This window comes from Melanostigma gelatinosum (genome assembly GCF_949748355.1).
Source record: "Melanostigma gelatinosum genome assembly, chromosome: 24".
NCBI classification, from domain to species: Eukaryota; Metazoa; Chordata; class Actinopteri; order Perciformes; family Zoarcidae; genus Melanostigma; species Melanostigma gelatinosum.
In genome coordinates, this window is record NC_136657.1 from 1,182,501 (window position 1) to 1,204,900 (window position 22,400).

General features: G+C 42.1%; 1 protein-coding gene across 1 annotated transcript in view; it reads right to left on the bottom strand.

The window, feature by feature from the left end:
- LOC306797386 (double-stranded RNA-specific editase 1-like) overlaps positions 1-18,858 on the bottom strand; it is a gene marked incomplete at both ends in the record, with an annotated part of 26,832 nt that extends 7,974 nt beyond the window's left edge. Inside the window, 2 exons of the mRNA XM_079296727.1 lie at positions 2,822-2,896; positions 18,759-18,858. Of these exons, the coding sequence (XP_079152853.1) occupies positions 2,822-2,896; positions 18,759-18,858 (175 nt within the window). The remainder of the gene's footprint in view (positions 1-2,821; positions 2,897-18,758) is intronic.
- Between the last annotated feature and the right edge of the window lie 3,542 nt (positions 18,859-22,400).

The window sequence follows — 22,400 nt, forward strand, 5'->3', positions numbered from 1 at the left end:
GTGTCAAGTAGGTCCATTATATTGGTACAAGTGTATTTCAAACACATTCATTCATTTATGACAGCAAAAATGATACACACAATCAGGACTAATCTGTTTACAGCTCAAGAGGAAAATTTAGGTGTAATTAGGTTTGAGCGATAAAACTGTCTACATGTAATACTCGACTGATAAGTCGAACCTTAATTACCATGAGAAGCAAAACATTAATATTAGCTATTTGTTGCAGTACTCAAATTTCGCAAATTACAGAACAAAATGTATTTTCAAATGTCTTCCTCAGGACGATGCTCTGTGTTTTGGGAACACATATCACCAGGCCCTGTTAACAAAGCTGATGGAACTTAATGTAAATTTCCATTTATAACATCATCCAGCAAAAGCTCGATAGGTTACTCCTTTCGGTGCTCAGGACAGAAAACAATCCTATAAATTGCAGGCTTAGAGAGGTAGTGGGGAAAGGTGGGGGTGCAAACAAGGGTGTCAACTTTTCCCAAAATAATTCTGCACTTCAACTGAGCCTGAAGAAAAACACCAGAGAAAGGATATTAACTTTTAGCATTTGATTGATTAAATATGTCCCTTTCAGACATACATGCTGTTGTGCATTACAAAACATTTGGGTATAAATACAAAATAGAACCTTGTGTTTATTATCATGCACAGTTCAGGCACTGCAGGTAAGTAAAACCTACAATATGTGATTTCACAGAATTATGTGCCAATTATAGGGATGAGTTTCAATAATAACTTCCATTTTGAATCTGGTTCCAAGATCCAACGACCCCGAATTGAATCTTTCATTTACAGACTCTCTTTCAGTCTCTTTTACCTCTTTCTGATACTATATATAAAAAAACACATGGTAACGTGTAAAAACACTGAGTGAACGTGTCAGATCGCCTGAATTTGAACATTCCAACCAAACGACTGTGAAACGCAATATTTGGTTGAACAACAAGTCCCTGTTTAAACATTGATCACTTGTCCATCATGTTAAAATAAGAACAAGACGAGTACTTGGCCTCAGCCTACTGCCGCTGTTACATCGTATTCTGTGACCTGTCTGATTTTGTGACCTGTAGCAGTGCAACAACCATTTCAACTTCCGGTCAGGTTAGGAAAACTCAACGATAAAGTAGACTAATATTTCCACTGTGTCATTACTTCTGCAGCTGTAGCCCCCCAGTGAGGAGCAAACACCGCTTCCCCTCGCAGCGACAGGAAACATGAGTGAGGACAGGGTTAATGAAAGTCAGTCCAGTGATGGAATATGTGGCGAATGCCTTAGACCCTTTAAGCACAGTGGAATTAGTGAAGGTACTCTGACTGAAATAAAAACAGAACATTATTTTCAGCCAAGATGTCTTCATTCCCCTCCAAACAAACTACCTGAACACATTTGATAAGGGATTGAAAAAGATTCTGAAGTGCAGTAAGACACAAAAGAACCCCATCCCTAACCACTGTCATCATAAGTTTAGCCTTATATATTCCAAGAACAAAATGTTCTTCACTTCCTCCTTAATCAAAGTGGACAGAGTTGTGTTCGGCGTTCAGTCACAGCCAGTCGACGACTGAAGGCAAAGTAAATAACAAGCATGCGAGAGGGGAACTGAACTCAAACATGAGAAACACAATGGCAGATAATGCCCTAAGCAACAAGAGGGGGGGTGATTATAGGTCTGTTGGGGAAGAGGGAACATACTGTTATTGTTCCTCTACTGAAACAGCCAACGCTGCGGCTCAGCAAGCACAAATAGTCACAAGCAGAAAGAGAATTTCTCTTCATTAGATCGAGAAGTGAATCCAATGGAAAGGTCTGTCTGGGGGTCTACATGTCCAGATGTGATGTCAGTGCGTTACCTGGCATCTGACTTCTTTTCTTTTGTTGACTTGCTGTTTATAATTTTAATAAACTTGAATAACCTTGAGCACTTCCATCATCAGCCTGCGACCAACTCTCCCTACACTGTCAGGCATAATCCACATGTTCTCCCGACTGGTTTCACGTTGGCTTACACAGAACAGGGACAGGATGTGAACACAAATAAAGAAGAGTTTAAAGAGTCCGTCAGTTTTGCGGCACAAGCATCAGCAGGCCCAATCACAACAGACAATTCAGTCTATCTGGTTCAGGTCTTCAAGCACACAGACTCCTTTCAGCCTACCCTGACAAACAGCCAGACTCACTCTTGAACATAGAATGTCATCTCAGCTTGATGCTTGATCGTATCGTCTTTGTAAATAAATAGCCAACTTATCAGAAGCAAAAGCAGCTACATAACTGGTGTCAGATGAAAGTAAAGCTTTGTGTTAACTTGTTTTGCTTGCTGCATATTAACGTCCCTTACAATCTTGATACAGCCATCCTTTCTGTAAAATCCTGTTGAAGCTTATCACGGGTCAGGTGGTTTTAGGGCTGAAATAGACCTACATTTCAAATCCAGAGGTGTCTCTCAGGGGGCTTTAGGGAGCATTTTTTGTTAAGAGCAAGAGGACAAGCTTAGAATTTGTCATCAAAATGGACTGAAATCTCACAGTAGATACACCCTGACCCTGGGATTAAGCTCTGATCCTGCCTCCCGAGCAGGCCAAAAAGAACATTTTCAAGGACAGTCTGACAGTAATACAATGCACCAGAGGTATTTAAGCTTAAGATTCTGTATATCCTCATACCCATATGCATGCGTCTCATATACTCAACACAAGAATAAAAGATCAATCTTTACTTGGAGCTGAAAAAGGTTTTTGTCAATGCTTTTGGTTCAGATCTGAAATTGACGTCTTGGTTAGACTTGAAATGCATAAATTGACTCACTCATGCTTTTTACTTCGCCCCCTTCTACGGTGAGCAGCCTCTGTTGGGTTCGAGGAAGCCGATCTCCCACTCGGCCTGGAGGAAACACACAAAGCAAACAATACAGGTGGATTTAGTGATGAAGGCTCTGCTCTCTGCAGGAATCAGCGCAGCGATGTGGATTCACTGGGACAATGAATCTCACCCCATTAACACAAACATGAATATAAATCTCTGTTTAATTGAATAACCGAGCCTAAAAACACAGTGCATATATAGAAAAGTCTAAGAACGTAATTATACATCGATCAGAACAAAATACAACACACAGCACAGACAGACATGTGCTCAATGCTAACCAGCTTGGCGATCAAACACTGACTGGCAGGTGAAACAGAGTTCTTATTGGAAGCATTAACATTCAGCAGACAGCAGCCAGAGAAGCCTGAGCAGCCTTTTGAGACTGATACATTTGACGAACCCTCATATTCTAACAGCTTTTTATTTATTCCTTACAACACACTGAACATTTAAAAAGGAAAGCTTTTTATTTGATTTCACTAAGTTCAGGAAACATGAAGCAGCTGATGTGCAGGCGTTGAAGGTGGGAAAGGTTGTCGGTATCACATAAAAGTGTGTCCACATCGTATTCTTTGTCTTTGGACAACACATTCTCACTCTAAACCAGGGGTGTCAAACTCATCTTCACTCCGGCCACATCAGCATCACGGTCGCCCTCAAAGGGCCGGTTGTAACTGTAAGACTGTGTAACTAACTTCTCCGAACATATTGTTAAATAACTCTCTCTGCATTTTATTATTGTTTATTCAAGTGTAAAAATATTGTACATGCAGTTATATAAATGTAAAATGATATTTAAGCACATTTCTGTTATTATAACATAAATCATTTTAATTGAGGGTTAAGAAACCCACATGACTCTATCAAAGATCAAACTATTAAAGAAAATAACAAAGACAAATATCAAACACAAGTTATGACATTAACTTTGTTCAAAGCTGTTTGTGTCACCTCTCTGCATCACTAATGTTCCTCCCTGTCGTTGTCCTGTGCATGGCACCTACATCACTGAGAGTCAGGTCTGATGAACATGGATAGATGATGTATCCGTGTTGTCTGTGCTTTCATCAACAGTTCATTAAAAACACGAGTACCTGCTCGTCTCTTAGCTAGCTGTGTTGTTAGATTGCTGCTAGTTCATGAACTCTGTCTGCGATGGTGTTTCTTCACAAACTGACATTTGTAAAAGTCTGTATCTGGTCGGAGCTCTGCTCACATACCTTCAGCATGCACTGGGCTGTAGCTGTGTAAATATATTCTGCTGTGATTGCAGTCTGCCTTTTAATTCTTGGACAGTTTGATGTTTTTCTTGGGGCTAAATTTAGCTCCGTGTTTGGTGTCAAAATGCCGACGTGAATTGTATCCTTCATCACCGACACGCCTCATAACACAGAAGACAGACACGTTTTTCTCCTTGAAGCCCTTCCCTCTGCATCAATTTTTCTCTTCGTGGACATTTTGGGATTATTTGTCGATCTTTTTCAATCGTTGGAAAAGCTCTTTACGGGCTGTTGCCTCTCCTGTCCACCTGTTGTGATCGTTTTAATGTCGGTACACAGACAACATGCTATCTCATCATTTCAACTTTCTATCTCATAATTTCGACCATGGGGATACTTTTATTTTCAAGTCTAACTTTTAATTATTTTTCCAAAAAAAAGAAGAAGAATAAAAATAGTTTAGTTTTTGCTGGCGGATTCGCGGGCCACATAAAATGACGTGGCGGGCCGGATTCGGCCAGCGGGCCTTGAGTTTGACACGTGTGCTCTAAACTCATCCAACACAGACGCTTGGTCAGTGTGGAACCCTCTAGTGTCAGGTATAACGTGTCCGTTTCCTCTGGTTACATGTACGGCGTCTTTTTCAAAATAAACTTCCGTGTTCATGCTCGTTACATAAATACAGTGTCTTTTCAAAATAAATCGTGGTTTTGGTCAGTTTGAGAATGTTTGTTACATCTTTCAGTTTTAGTTTGACGCATCCATCCACTACGACCTCCCTAAACAAACAGGGGACCGCTATTCTTCTTTCATGTAATTTACGCGTTGACCAAGCATTTCATGAGGAAATTGAGGCATCATGGAGACACTGCTGTCTAGTTTCATGGTAGTACAGTGTGTTTGGTGGAGTGTGAGCTAATTAAAGATTAGAAGGTGATGACATGTGACGACTGATATCATCCACCTCGTCACAGTTTAGCAGAGGTGTAGTGAGATCTATTAGCCTCCAAACAAACAAATGAATAATCATAAAATATGAGGGGAGATTGCTAATTTCATTCAGTGGCTTATTAAAAGAGTACTCGACTGAGACAGCGTTGCACTCCGATGACACTGTCTGACTCAACAAAAAAAATAAACACATTCTTCTTCCTGGCACCTTCATTTCCCACAATGCACCTTGACTGTTTTCTTCCATTCAATTTCTCTGTGATTAGTATTGTTTTCATAGCTTGTGAATTTACCCACTTTCTTTTATTTATTTCTCCAACATGATTTTATGACTTTTTTCTCTACCAATAGAAGAAATGTGAAACAGGATCTGATGATGTGACACTTCCTTCCACCATGTTTGGCTTTACGAGCTTCATGACACAAAGTAGAACTCAGCATACCATTAAAGCCAACAGTGTAGATGTCTTTACAAAGCTTTAGGCATTTTATAACAAATCTGTCATCTGCATTTTCTTGTTGGAACCAATCCAAACCCTGTTGCCTCAACACCTCCTTGCTCCTTGCTCCCCGCTTATTCTCCCCTTCAGCTAGCCCCCTCCTCCGCCGCCCTGCCCTAAGCTACTCCTGTCAGACAGAGGTACTCGTCTCTCAGGCTGATAAGAGACACCGAGCTGCCGTGACTTCCTCCGGTGTAATCAGGAAACTGTCGCTCAGCGTGCCGTCCCTGGACATAAATAAACAAACGGAGGCTGGCAGAAATCCCGTAATAATTAGCTTCGATTTACAGAGATGGCGGAGGCGGAGTTTCACTCCTCTGATCCGAGAACGCAGAGATCCTACTGGTTGTCAGCTCTTAGACCAACCCTGGCTTCTCATCTTGGATGAGGACGGACGGCAGTCTGACTGATGTTCACGTCTTTTTTGTGGTGTTAATTCAATTGTAGGTCGAATTTGAAAACATTAAATAATTGGCATGATTACAGTGATTTGGGGAATGTGTCCAGATTAACGCGGGTATTTCAAACAGTGGCAGCGTACCAAACCAGATGTTCTTTTACATTCGCTGAGTTTGTTGCACGTGTAGCACGAAAAAATATCTCATAATTCTTCTCAGCAAAACTCAATCAGCATGTAAAGTAGACGAGGAATGCAAACAGCTCAGATCCTCCAATAACAGAAAGCACAGCATCGTTACCGTGGCAACAAACCAACTTGCATTTAACATATATATATTATACGCTTATATGCTAATGTATTTAATATACTTTTATTCCAAAATGAATTTTGATGTATTATTTAACTACCAGCAGTATATAAAGTCATTCAAATGAGCTCCACATTTTCCAGCTGCAACAATCCAACAATATAATATACTGTATATTCATCTCAAATGAACCATTCTTTATAATGACTACTTTAAGTATATTTTAATGCTAATACATTAACTCATAACTAAGTATTTTAACACTGTATTGTGATTTTTACTTTAGTATGCTCTCATGAAGGTGCTTTAGACGAAAAGATGAAAAATAAAGTGTCTCTGTGTAGATTTAAGTCTGTTCTACCAGTTTGGACTTTTACTTACATAACAGATCTGGTAAACTCCCATTCTTCATTCCACGCCACCTGTTATACAACATTATACAACAGGCTGGGTTGTAGTAACCATCATCTCTATAAACAGATGTAGGCAACGGGACAAGACTTTGCCATCGGAAGCGTTCTGGTTTCCATTTGAGGTCTGAGTAGCGTTGACCAATCAGGTTAGAGCAGGCTGTGGTTGAATGCAGGTAAACAGTCTGTGTGGAGAGCTAAAGAGGCAGAACGCATTGGCCAGAAGACAGTCCACTGCAAAACTAAATCCATGAGGTAACTTTGGCAACATAGTGGAGAAATAAATTCTTGCAGCATTTATGTCTGAAATAAGTCGTCAGGGTTGAGATTATTCCATGAAATCCTGTGACGCTGTTGTTGTATCCGTATAGGAACTCCATTTATAGAAAGCTTTGGTTCACAATGTGTTTCTATATTCAGCTACAAGTGAGAGGACGTCAATTAGACCCAATGAAATGGCTAATCAGCTTTCCTCTGGAAGAAGAACAGAGCAAAACTCCAAGCCAATGGGATTGACAGGAAAGGCTTCATAGTCTGTTGAATCGCTCCTCTGTTGGCAGATATGGCCTCCTGCCCCGCTGCCACTCAGCTGTGTGGCTCCAAACATTAGACGTGACAATGTTATCAGGCTTTCCTGGCTCTATTGTGTGAGGCGGGTGGAAGGAGAACAGGGCTTCGGTTGCCTTTCTCAAGATAATGGAAGAAGAAAATGAACTCAGAGGAAGTCAAATGCCAACAAATGTAGTTATCAGCAAGGCTTGTCACAGAAACGTTTGAGGGTTTGAATATTGCATTATGCTTATTCAGAAACCTTGTGTACCTCATAAAGGCTTGACTGTATTTTGAAATAGTTTTGGCCTCAAAGGAGGAAGAAGGAGAATTAAATGATTCAAACATCCATTGGGTGTTTGTCCCTACAGTGTTACATGTGAGGGAGGATACTGTTGAACTTGTTGAATTAGTTTCATGATTGAACTGTTGAGTGAGTCTCTTTCATTGAAGAGGTTTTAACTGTGATTAGTTCAGCTGATATTCCAACAGTTCTAACCCTCGACTAACCTTCTATTGTGAAGTCTGAAGAAGAGCTTTGCTAAAGCAACACGTTGCCTGTTAATTCCAGCTCGTTCTAGGGTGCTTTATTGTGAAACACTTGACACTGAAACAGGAAGCTGTTCCTGTTTGAATCGAAGTTCCAGTTTCTTTGACATTGACAAATGCAATCTCGGAACCCATCGGCTATCGTCTTGGTATCTAGCCTTCTAAATACACCGGCTGTGAAACAATCCAGTAGTCTCTCAACTCCAACTCCAGTCTGGCATCTCAAGTAGAGATGCCAGACTGGAAGTGTTCTGTTCTGTCTCCCTTCCTGTTCACCTTGTACACCACTGACTTCCAGTACAACTCTGGGTCATGCCATCTGCAGAAGTTCTCTGACGACTCTGCAGTGGTCGGGTGTGTAAGGGACGGATGGGAGGAGGAGTACAGGGCAGTAGTGGAGGACTTTGTGGAGTGGGCCGGTAGAAATCACTTGCGTCTAAACGTGGCCAAGACCAGAGAGATGGTGGTCGACTTCAGGAGGAAGACGACGACTCCAGAACCGCTGAGAGTTCTGGGAGAGGATGTGGACATGGTGGAGGAGTACAAGTACCTGGTGTCTCCATCGACAGAGATGTTCCACTAGTCTGTTGTGGCCAGTGCACTGTACTTCTCCGTAGTCTGCTGGGGGAGCAGCATTGGAGCCGGAGACACCAACAGACTTAACAAACTGGGTAAGAAGGCCGGCTCCATCGTTGGCTGCAAACAAGACTATCTGGAAGAGGTGGTGGAGAGGAGGACACTGAAGAAACGATTATCCATATTGGAAAACCCGGACCACCCTCTCCACCACCTCCTGCAGGGACAGCGGAGCACTTTCTCCAACAGACATATCCAGCGCCGCTGTCACAAGGAAAGATACAGGAGAACATTCCTGCCCACTGCCATATCACTGTATGATAAATCACCTCTGGCCAAGTCAAACACAAGACTGTAACACTGATACACTGTTGTTGCTGCTGGTAGTGATCTTGTGCACTACTGTTTTGTTTATTTTTATTTTTACCTACTGAGTTAACTTAATACAATTATATTCAGTGTATATACTGTGCATTTTTATTACTTTGTTTTCTTAAATTGAATAGGTCCTGCTCTGTTATTTTATTATATTGTACATAGTGTGCATTTTCCATACCCAATATTTTTATTTTATTGTGTAACCCTGGTTGCTGCTGCCACAGACAAATTTCCCCTTGGGGATGAATAAAGTACTTTTCTATTCTATTCTATTCTAGATAATGGAACTGTGCACAAAGAGCAGCAGGAAGAGGAAGTCTAGAAATATAGTCCCTTGCCCCCAGAGGCTTATCTGTTGTCAGACTGATTGCTCATGGGTTCAGAGATCGTGCTCCCAGTCTTCTGACTGTACTCAAACAAGCTTTGGTGGCAGGAGATTCGTAACTTTTCAATGGCAGAGTGTATGAAACATTATATGTTCTGCAGTAATACAAAGCGGCATCAACAAATTGGAAAAACAAGGAGGATTGTGGAGGATAAACAGCCGGCAGGAATGGAAAGTGGCATGTATATTAAAGGAATCCGTGGCCTACCATCCATGTCGTGTGGAGAATAAGTTTATCAGACAAGCGGGACAAAATAAATAATAAATAATTGACTCTACTGCCACGCTCCAACACACTGCTGCCTCAGTTCATGCATCACAGCACACTAACCACAACAGCTAAACACATTTACACGGAGAGAAGGCCGATGCTGTGAACATTCAAACAAGGTTAGGAACAGGTGCAGGAGACAATACACTATAATAGAGTATAAACTTCAATCAATAACCCTTCCGTGTTACTTGAAGTAAAAACCAAGTGAGGAGCAAACATAGATGTGGTGAAAATACATCCGTTTATCATCCTATTAAGGTTGAGGGGAGGCTGGAGCCATCGGCCGGGACAGATCACCATCAGCGGACATGTTAAGTTCTACGTAACATTACGTCTATCCTAAAGTTGTTCCCAGACAGATACTAGTATCGGAAAGGCCTCCAATAGAGCCTACAATGCTGGATGGTTATCAGCGATAGACAAGTCTGTGCATGGATCTGATAAGATATCATTTATCAGCTCATTTACGCTACACAGGAACAACAACATGTCCGTTCAATTAATACACTTCCATTTTATCAATTCCAACTGATTGCTAGCGTTGTTTGCACTGTTAGCGCTGTTAGCTGTGAGGCTGCCGGCTCAGCTGTCTACATGTTGAGAGGCAATAGATATTATTTGAATTTTGCAACTTTTGATTTTGGGCATCGGAACATTTTCGAACGGGCGAATTTGCAAATTGGCCACAGCCACTCTCTACCCCATTATTAATACAGGCTATATGTATTATGTTAGAAGTGGATTTTCATGATTCACCTCAACAAATGGAAACTAATAACTGCCCGGAAAAGAAATCGATCTGAACACTGACAGGATCATCAGGACATTAGCCGATATGCAGCCCTCGGCAAACCCCATCAACAAGAACACAGAATCTGGACACCAGCCATCAGTGGTAACTAGCGACTGAGCCGACAGTGATAAATGGATTTGGGAGCCTTTTTCTGGTGCTTGAGGCGAGTTACAATCATAGCCCGAGAGGGAAAACAACTGCAAACAGCTGTCAGAGGACTCCTTTAGTGGCCTAATGCAGATGGATCGACCCTGAGGAGGTGCAGACAGCGGGGAGGGGAAAACGGTGGCCTCAAACTGTGATGCAGACAAAAAAAAAAAAACTTTCTTGAACATTGCCGGCAGCACAATGCTTTTCTCACATACAAACTCCATTTTCTCCCCATGAAATTACATTTTGAGACTCGCAGAAATTGGACCCTGACGGGCCGGGGTGTGACACTTTGACAGGACAGGGACAGGTGATGAGTTGGTGGATGAGAGGGGACAGAGAGGCGACACATCTGGCTGTATCATACAGTCACATCAGGTGGGGAAAATGTTGTTGTGCCTCTAAAGAAATTGGGTTAAAGACACTGGATAGAGCTAACATTCAAACATGTAACTGCCATGAATCAAATAATAGTTGGGTATTGTACCAAAGAGTAAATGTAATTCAATGTGACATTTTGACTTTGAACAAGACTATCACAAAATGAAGACATTTCAGTAAAGTCTGCTCGACTTAATGAGATCGTTGCCTGACAGACAGCTTATTAACCTGCAACTCTCTGGAAGTTTCCCTTTGAAATTGACTTCACTTTTCACAGGCTCCTGGCGTGAGATGGAAATGTGACATTTGCAGCAGGTTACAAGAAAATCATAACAGAATCTGCCTAATGTAACGGCAAACCCATCATATTCAATCACACAAGGACAGAAATGAACATGGCCCGAGGGCTGGGGGGTGTAAACCCTCATATTGTCTCTGAACGTAAGGCAGGCAGCGACACACAACAACATAATTGGGAAAACAATTTAGTAAGGGAGTTTATTGTCACAGTTTTTTACTTTAATTTCAGTCTAAAGGGTAGGAATGGAGGGACCATACTCTCTTTTAGCTTCTTCTGTTCTAAAGACTGTCAATAAGTCTTGTGCACTTGTTGATCGCCTCACAGGATGACCGCAGTTTTTTCCGGACACTGGTTCTTCGACCATCCATGGCCCTGCTGACACCTACTACGACCTTCATTGTTAACATTATTAATCCTATTACCGATACCATTAATGCACAGTACTGATTTTGTCTCTTCCCCGGAGTCCTTGTGCTTCCTCTCCTCACAGGTTTCCATGGAGGATGGTTTCATCTGGACCCTGGTCCTTCCTCCTACCATGGCCCTGCTGACTCCAACTGCTAATATCACTTTTATTATTACTCACATTACTATTTCATATTACCGATACCATTAATGCACATTATTGACCTGCTTCTTCACCAGAGTCTCTGTGCTTTCTCGCCTCACAGGTTCCTGTGTATCCGGGTTTACCCGGACCAGGTGTTGCCTCCTGTCGTGGTTGTGTCATACATTGAATGTGCTGTAATTACATTGAATGTGTTGTAATTCACTATCCTGTTCTACACATGACATCATTGCACTTCTGTCCATCCGGGGAGAGGGATCCCTCCTCTATTGCTCTCCCACAGGTTTCTTCCTCTTTCCTCCCCGTTAAAGGGGTTTTTGGGGAGTTTTTCCTGTTCTGATGTGAGGGTCCCGGGACAAGAAGATGTCAAACGTGTACATATTGTAAAGCCCTCTGAGGCAAATTTGTAATTTGTGATTTTGGGCTATACAAAAATTAATTGAATTGAATTGAATTGAATTGATCAACAACAGAGAAGTTCACTTCGTCTGTCTTGTAATGCAGAGAAACGTTGGTGTGTTGTACCATCGCTGCTGGACTACGGGAAAGAAATCCCTCACTGCTTCCCAAGGACACTCGCAGGCTCCAGCCATCCCTGGAACATTTTCACAGGGACTCTGTGAAATCTTTATGACGGCTTTAATTTGCTGTGTGGCCCAGTCAGTAGCTGGAGGGCAGGGTCAATGCTGCATCAATTCCACACGCTAATGCGACTCACTTAACCAACAGGGCTTCCATGCAGACCAACACACAACGCCCCCTCACATTTGTGCTGCAAACTATTCAAAGCGCTGTAGTGCCCTCTCCACTGGTGGCCAAGGAGAAGTGCCAGCCTTCCTGAAGGTAAAGCAATCAAGTGGATTATCTCCTTCCATACTGCGGGGGAGAATGCTTGGGTAGCGCATTGTAAGTGAAGCCTCAGGGCCAACAGCCACAAGAGTCCTTTAGGAAATAAAGCTCACGTATTGAGTTCAGGGTCAAGGTACACTCTTCAATGTGTGAGTCTGAATTACACAAATATTCAAATGTTTAGCTGCACACCTTTGTAGTCAGTTTAAACCTGATTTGACATGTAATTATCTCTCATGTTGTGTACTGCACTCACTTCCCCTGTCTGACCTCTTCGACATGCAAATGGTCACATGTAAGAAGCCAATTAGAAACTCACTTGCATGTATTTATTTGTGGAATGAATTATTCTCCAGAAGGGAGAGTTGGGTTTCTGCAGGCTTTCATACACAGCTAAGAAACCTGAAAGCAAAAACCCAGAGACTGAAAACAGCTTTTCACCATTTTTGTTTTCCATTTTCTTTCCCACTCTGTCAGGCTGACCTGAACTTGACAGTGTGAAAATATACCGTAGTTCAACAAGACCACTAATGGCCGACCTGGGTCCCTTTGTGGATATACAAGGCGTATTCATGTTTGAATAATGAAATATTCAGAACTGTAGAACAAAAACCAGCAGCATCCATGGACGGATAAACATCCTTTAATCCAGACCTACACTGTGGTTTACATCCCAAAATGTTGCTGTTCTATTGTATGTGAGCTTTCTAGAGTTCGATTGCAGCTGTGAATGTTGCAGTGAGATATTTGGCTAAACGGAGGAGCCTGAAAATTCCGCCGAGGTTGGAGGTATTTGAAAACTCCGGGGTTTTGGTTGAGTGTAGACGGTCGGACACGGATGTGCTTAGAAAAAATTACGCCCACACCCGTGTTCGCTACTGGATTGGTTCTTGGCAACCATGACGTCTCCGTCCCTGATTCGTCACACTCACTATCACGTGACCCGTACCCGGAAGAAAACAAACTGGGCTACCAGCGATTCATTTCAACATGGATAGCTAGCAGTAGCTAGCAGCTGTTGTGCAGTAAAAGTCTGCATTTCTGTGGAGGAAGCAGCTGTTATTGGAGTGATTAGCGAGCGGCGTGACCAGCATCAGCCCGATGGAGCAGCTCGGTGGTTTTACATGGTGCTGTTGTTTTTACTTCTAATGAGAAGACACGCTGCACTAACGTTTTACTTCTTCCGTTTGTTAGCCTTGAGATACCTTAGTCTTTAAGTATGTCTTCATGAAGCATGAAAAGATGTACGTAGATATAGTCTATTTGCGTGTTTAGTATAACATTTGTGATGTATTAAATGCTAATCGCAGTTAGCATTTCTCCATTGGCGGTAATGTTAAAATATTAGCTTAGAAGCTAGCTAGGCGGACATGATGTTCAGAGCTACTAGTGAGAAGAGACATCAACAACACGGAGGAAAAAGTGACAGACGTGTGTTGACCACATTGATGGACCCATAATCTAGTAAACGTTTACGTGTAAGTGTTGATTTTAAAGTGAGAGAGAGAGAGAGAGAGAGCGAGAGAGAGACGCAGCGCTGTAATTACGTCTGACAAATAAAACTTTCCACGAACTGTGTCTGTTTGAGTTTATAGAGGAAGATTTTAGAGGAAGATCTTAAGTATCAAAAACAACCTTTCATTATTAAAGACTACTTTATTACTCTGTCGTATTTTTTAAACTAAGCAAGCAATCCACTTCCTGTTTACACCGTCACGCGCATGCCCAGTGTACGTTAATGGTCACGTGCTGTCCGCCTTCGAAGGCTGCCGTGTGGATGCAGATCAACTTGAGAATATTGCTGAAACTCCCGTGTGGACGGAGATCGTTTCTATTTGACAACTCTGCATCCAACTAGACACGGAGTAGTGTGGACATGGCACAAGTTACCCTGTACATCTCAGAGGGAAACATTGTACTTTTAACCTCACTACATTCATTTGACAGCATAAGTTACTAGTTAGGCTACATTTTGTAGATTCAGATTTTATCCAAATATTATAAATCAATACTTTTTAAGTATTTAAAGTAGCAGCTGCAACAAATAGTGATAAACACAATGTATCAATATTTATAATGCAGAGATTTAGGTCTACCATAAATGAAATGGGCCAATCAAATTTTTTCACTGTGCTCTACTATTAATTTTATTAGTTGCATAAATATGAATGGTGGCGTAAACCGACCTGCATTTGCCCGAACCAAACCCTGCTCGAACGTGACTGGCCAATACTTCTGACTACAAACGATTATTGAGATTATAGGCTCATTACTAAATATAGTTGACTCTTGGATGTCGTGGTGACTTGGAGAATGCACAAAGTGAAGCACAAAGTGAAGGAGCTGACAGGGTCAGATTTCACAGTTGTTGTGAAGTTACCTTCTGAGATTTCTTGTGACAAACTGCACCAGGAACAACCGGCAACCACAGGTTTAATGCTAGCCAGCTAGCAACACATAGTAGCACAATCGCCTCACTTCTTACTGGCTTGTTAGCCTTAGCTAGCCTGGTAGCTTTGAGCTAGGTGGGCGTGTTTCAGCTACCAGACTCCACTCGGCCCGCCTCGGCTCCATCCACGCTCCACCTCTATCCTTCATCTGGGCTCTTCAGAAACCTCCGGGACGTACAGGTCACACTGTCTTTGGTGAAACAACGTTAAAGAAAGATCTAATGTGACGGTTCTAGAGCCGGAGCACTGAGTTCCCTTCTAGTCACAATGTCAGCCTCTGACCAGCTGATCTATGGTGACAGGCTTTGATTTCGCTAGAGCTTATTTTTGACTTTTTCATTTTTCATAAGGTCTTTAAAGGTCGGCATCAGAGATTCCAGGTTCCCCATTGCACCCACTGACCCTCCTCCACCCTATTCTCTCTGCATCACTGGTCTCGCCGCGCACAACAGATGGCTATCACTGTTCTCTTCACCCCAGTCAAGGCCGGGCCGGGGCCTCCGCTATCTCTCAGAGTGAGGGGGGGGGGGGGGGAGAGGGGGAGGGGACGGGAAGCTCAGGGCCGATGTTGAATTTCACACCCCATGGCATCAGGATTAGTGAGACCAGGAGCTGATGGACAGCCGTGTGGAGGTGGAAGGTTGGTGCTGTCTAGTGATGCCAAAGATATTGATGCGTTTTGATCCAAAGATATGCTACAAATCTAAAGCACATTTGATGAACAATTTAGATAAAAGCGATCTATTCTATTTGTTATTGTGTCATGTGACTTTTAACGATATAATTACATTGCTGCCATCTGCACCGTTCTACCTTAATACTGGACCACTATGAAAACATGTTGTTCTCATTAGTCACTTAGACACAGAGACATGAGAAAAATATAGAAGTTAACCTTTAAGCAAAGAATCTAAATACTGCTCCCACCACTGTACAAGGGTTGTCCTAGAGGTGCAGAGACTGAAGCAGCTATCATGCAACCAGATTTGTAGGAATCATCAGACATAATGTATCGACCTATTTTCTATTTCATTGTTCATTTTGATGAAGCATATCCTGTGGATGCAGAAGATTTGACACATGACAGGAACATGCAACATGGGATGATTTTCTGATACAAATCTTGCATTGAATCTGGCTTAAAGTAAAAGTCAACATTATCAAAAGTGATGCATGAGTCTGCCCTTCAAGCTGTGTGCTGCCTCCTTCTCTACCTGTCATGGGGGGGCCCTCAGCAGAGCTCACAACCCTGAGCCCTGAGGAGAGTCGGAGTTATCAGCAGAGCTTCAGGCCAACCCGGCTGCAGGGTGGAGGGTGGGTGGGGGGGGGGGGTCTGTATCAACTCCTCCACATCACAGAGCGCCAGACAGAGATCTGCGGCTGCGGTTTTTGGCCGACAGACACATCCCTTAGCGGCAGCGTGGCGTACACGCCTCACAGAGCACATCGGCTTATGCCTCGTCTGAAATTCACTTTTGCTCCCAGTAGATTAAACTCACACTTCAGTTCATCTCACAACACCCCGCTTAGCAGGGACACGGAGAGGATGGGCTTCTTACTCGCCCCGCATGCAAAGTATGTTCAATGGCTCCATTCTTTCTTTTTTTACACATTAATACTGTTTACCACACTCTCCATGAAGAACAGTTTGGCTAAATTGAATATTCCCGAGTGGGATAAAAAGATATACACCTGCTGCTTTGGCTTTTTGTGGCCAACAGCTGTAATTTGAATTAATGTGAGGATTAAGTGCACTTGACTTTTGCCGTTAGTGAAACTATTAGCAGACGTTTGCAATCATGCACAGAGCAAATGAAGCAGGACAGTGCAGAGTCGAGCAGCGCTGTGGTGCTGGTCTGTTCCAGCACATGTTCCACTACAACCAAGACTAAGCACTCACACGTCTGACATTCACTGAGCCATGAAGTTAAGCTGCTGCAAAGTGCATTTTCTTATTAATGATTCATTTGACAAATGTCTGGCACAGTTAGAGGATATCAACAGTGGCTGTGAGCCGATGAGACATACTGTATGTTTCCTGACAAATATTCATATTATTATACATACACAGTGGTGGAAGAGGTATTCATATCCTTTATTCAAGAAAAAAGTACTAAAAAGTTAAAATATCTGTAAGTCGTAAAAATGTCCTTCATTGAAAATGTCACTTCAGTAAAAATATGTAAAAGTACTTCAAGTATTAAAGTAAAAGTACTCTTGCAGAAAAGTATTCCCGTGACTCGTTATCATGAGATTATTATTATTCATGCATTCATATAAAAGAAGGATGTGAAGTTAGCTGGTTGAGCTGGAGCTCATAGGGAACTATTGAATTATGATTATTGTTATTATGGATTTATCTGCTGACTTCTTTTCTGAATTAAATCCATTCTGTGAATCAGAAACCATGAAATGTTTTAGCATTAAAGTGACTGAAATGTTTAAAATAGTTCTCAACTAATTGTCTGTCAGTTGACTGATTGATTAATCGTTTCAGCTGTACTTTTATAAATTGTTGGGTAGTTTGATTCATGAGAAATGTTCATGTTTTATGAGCACTTCGTGTGTTATTTATATGCACATTTTTTTTAAAGTAATCAGTCATTAAAGCTCTCAAATAAATGAAGAAAGTGAAAAAGAGAAGCCTCTGATTTAAATACAGTTTATCATCATTGTATATAAACTTAGCATTGTTCTGTCTAGTAGGTGGTGACGATGTAACATTTATAGATGCCGCAGGGAAAAACGACTGTATAACTGATAACTTCACTGATAACTGGATCCATGTGCAGTAATGTTTAGACAGCTGACAAATCAGAAGACTGGGTTGACAGTGACATCATCCCTCCAGATACCTGCCAGCTTCAGGTGTCTGCAGATGGAGAGCAGAATATTCTCCAGACGCTCATTCAGCAGGATGTTCAAATGATACATTATTATTATCGAGGCACAGATATAACATGTGTTCATTGTGTTTGAAGAGTTACGTAACTATTTACTTGGTTAAAGTATGTCAGGCCCAGGCCAAAACAAATTTCCAGGGTGCATTGCAGTTTCCAGGACCAGACCTTTTAAGGTGCCTTCATTCCAGGAAGTTTTCATGACGGATACTTTTTAGTTTAGTCTGAGGGGGCTGACACAACAGAATCATGTCAACACTGATCACTTTGCAGAAACATGCTTTCAGTAGAAACTTGGTGGACTTGCTGACTATTTATTACTGAATATCACTGTGACATATGAACAGCTTCTGCACTGAAATGCAGATCACATGACTTTTGTTCTTTTTACACGACTTTAAATTCAGTGCAGATTGTAAGAAGTCCACGTTTACTGTGAATCGACATCTCAGCCCGAAGAAACTGGGCAGAGAAACTTAAGTTCTTTTCTGAAGGGGGTGTGTATTAATAATGATTTCCCTATGTGTTCATGTTATCTTCCTTTTTACTTTAAAATATTGATACTGTCTCAAAAATCCAGTATCCATCTGGCTCTCAAATCAATGCACCTCTTCATGATATTTCCCTTTCTGTTTACACTTGCACCACAAGCATAATTTACACTCGCCATGTATTATCTTGTGCTATTTCCACGATAAAGTTGATTCCTATAGAGCTGAAATAAAAATCAACAAAAGAAAGATAGCCAGTAACCAGTGAGATGAGAGATGAGATCAATAAAAGTGAAATGTCTGTTCTAAGCAGCACATTCATGAAGAGCATCAGGACATCTCGACAGAAAGTCCAGGACAACAAGCAGCTCCTTCCATGATGACGACCAAACAACACAGAACTAACACGACCCTCCAAACAGCAGCTGCTCCACACTCACTACCACACTCCGGTCTCAAACAGAGCAGAGCAGCAGGTACAGCACGGAGGAATACCTTTGCGCTCGGAGCGTTTCTTCCTCCTCCTCTTGCACCTGCGGCGGATCAGGCAGCAGTAGTCTGCCGTGGTGCCAGAGCTGTCCAGCAGCAGAGCCATGGCTCGGGTCCTCTCAGCCAGCCTGCAGGCTCTGGTGTGCTCCTCACTCTCAGCCTAACGCTAAGTACAGACACAGAGTGTGCCTGTACAACTTTGGACAGAGGAGGGGAGGCAGGGGGAGGGGCAGCCAGTCTACCATGAAGCAGCCAGAGAGCTGTTGGCACATTGGCTCGCTGTGGTACATGGCTGTCAGATAAATGGGCTGGGATGACTCCTTGTCTCCTCCCCCTCTGTCTCTCTCTGGCTTACCTCTCCTCTCTTTACACCCCCCCCCCCCCCCCCTCCAATTTATACCATGGGCTGTGATGAACTTGGCACATAGGCACTCTTGGAAAAATACCAAAAAGTGCCTTTTGAATATGCATCTGACACTACATGAGACAAGTGTTTAGAGTAGCTGGAGGAGAAGAGCACATCCATTACAGGAAACACTGAAGGATCAAAAACACCAACAACTTTTTCACACAATACTTTCACAGCTAATACCAAAAATGCCACGGCTTTGCTCTCATATCAAACACCTGTAAGTCCTTTGCAATCAACACAGCTCCCACATTCATGTCAATGAGCCCCATGACATAGTGTGCCGAGACGGAAGGCTGAATAATAAAGCTAAAGAGTTCAACTTGTGTTGGCCAAGCAAACACAAGTAAGGTCACATTTCCATAGAGATGGTCTGACAGAGAATGTGGATCTCCAACTCAGAGCCTGGACCTAAAGCAACCACATGTTGAGTGTTATATCACATTGAATATCTGAGGTTATCACTCCCATTATAATGCTTTAGGTGGGCCAGACTGCACCCATCACGGTGGGAAAGTCAAAATCAAACATTGTGGTTTGAAACAAAACAACTTTAAGTTTAGGCAACACAACTATTTGGTTAGGTTGAGGATAAGATCTTGGTTTTGGTTGAAATAAGTACGTAAGTTAGGTGACAAAAGTATAATAAATAAGTATAAAGTTGACTTTTGGTTTCATAGGGGACACAAACGGTGGTCTCCTGGGTGAAAGTCCTGCGTTTGTTTGACCCATCCACCCCGAACTCCTCCCGAAGAGGACTGTCGCTCTTTGTTCCACGTCATGGTCACTAAAAGGTGGGCCGCGGTCCGGTTTATTATACAAGATCAGAATATGGATCACTTCTCACCTGAAGGAACTGAATTGAAAGCTGCAGGGCAAAGACAATTCAGTTCAATTCCCTCATCTTTGCAAAGAACTTTATTCTAAGAGTCACATTTTTCAAGTGGACATAAATCAATGAACGCAGCTCTAACACAGAGGACTACGCTGCTTACTTCAACAGGTCGCAGGACACTTGAACCCTCATCCTACAAACATATTCAACATATACTGATCCCAAGAACCAACTACCATCAGGGCAAAATGTTCACTTATTTCTCCCCAAATTGATTTGCATATTGTGTCAAAATGAAAAGCGACAGATCACATGCGGAAATGTGTGTGTGTCTCCTTCACAGTGACTCCCCCACTGATAGTGTGTGATGCTTTACATTAGGACCCTATCTATTAAAACGACACAGGATGTATGCATGAACGATTGGAACTGTAGAATAAAGCACCTGTGGGAGATGACGCACTACCCACAGGTAGGATTAAGGTTAAAGCCTAAAACATGCACTGATGAAGCAGCATCCAATGGAGGACCGATTGACGTGGTGGTGAGACAATATGTTCTCTCGTGCAGAAATACATGCAGAAAATAATGAGATTAATATGAACTCGTTACATGTATTGTGTGATGAAACTTACTTCAACTGTGTTGAACAGTGTTACATTTCTGTGCGAGTGGTCAGCACTGCCCCCTGGTGGGCTGCAGTCACACTTCAACACCACACATCAGATACCAGCAGCACTGTTTCTTCATTACCAGGTTTATGGTGACGACGATGATTGCAAGTGAGATGAATATTAAACTGTAACGATGGTCTGGAGGAAACACAGCCGTCCCTCAGCAGACGTTTGGAACACAGGCACAGGTGGAGCTAGTGACATTAATAATGGCTGCATTCAAAAACACTTGTATAATGTCTTCTCTGTCTGAGGAAATTATGTCACAGTGATGTCATCAGCAGTTTCTCAGCTTGGTGGCACAATTATAACGGAAACCCTGGTGTCCTGAACTTGATGACACGCAGTTTGAAAGAAGACATTTATTAGGCAGGAGATCAAAGCATAAGATGCATTATGGGAAATGCAGGATCCTGTGTTTTGAGAGTTTGACTAAAAGTCAGAATACCTTTAATTATTGTGAGGCCTCCCAACTATTGTTTGCTTGAGTGCCTCTTTAATATTCCATTCAAACATAAACATGCAGTGAAAGGGAAGTATGCACGCAGACTCAACCAACCTGGTGTATGTCTTCTTCTGGAAGGACTCCAGCAATATTGTGCTCTGAAATGAAGAAAACATGTTGTTATTGTGATGAATGCAGCCGTGTCTCTGTCGTCCGAAGGCCAAGCGGTAAAAGCTGAGGTTACAGAGAGCGGCCTGTAGGGGGAGCTGTCCTCTACATCTCCACACTATGAAATACTGAGCTATGTAACGCACTGCTCCCTCTCCTCTATGCATCTCAGCTGAAGGAGCTCAGCGTTAGCAAGCAGCAGATTCCAATAACTCCACATAGAAGAGGAGACGACGCAGTCATGTGATCTGACTGCGTGACTCCTGTGCTGACAGGCAGAGAGATTACAATTACACAGAAATCACAGGAATCACAGTAAAGCCGCTCGGAATCCTTTCATTGAATTAGTTCATTCAGTTTTATCAAGTCAAGGAAAATCGTTCTTTTAAGTATAGTGTCTCAGATGTGAAGTGAAGAAATGAAGATACTAGAGAGGAGACAGAGGATAGTCCGGGAGACAGGCCTCAGGGTGACACGGACTCTCTGTGAGGAGAAGGTCAGAGGTCAGGTGTGATGCCAGGTGTATTGAGGCACTGGGAACCTCTCCAGTTCAAACTGGCTAGGATTAAAACACAGACCGGTGTTTCTTTAAAGGAGTGGTCAGAGAGAGATGAGCCAGGAGACAAAGATGTGTCCCTTTGTTCAAACTTCAGTAACACGAATACAAGACCACAGATATGAAGAGCCAAGAGCTGGAGTCACAAAGAAGTGAAAATATGATGTTTCGATAACACTTTCTATGACTCTATGTCTACAATGAACTATAAACATACTGATAATGAGTTATCCTCCCTTTATATCATTGTATAATTATATCTATAAGGCTTTATAACAATAGTCATAACACATTGACACCACTGAGAATAATCACATTCAAATGTAACATAACAGTGATTATAATGTATCACTGTGGGAATTACACGAGTCAGTGAGTGACCAGCATTTATTACCAGCAGAATTATGAGAATTACATTCATGAGTCTTTATAATAATTTATTTTTTATTTTTACATAAGGCTTCATAGTTCAACAAATTATATTTACATTTTAAAATCTAAAATAGGTCATGTATCACGTTCTTCTCTAACAAATTGAATATTATTTTAAAGGATGAAGAA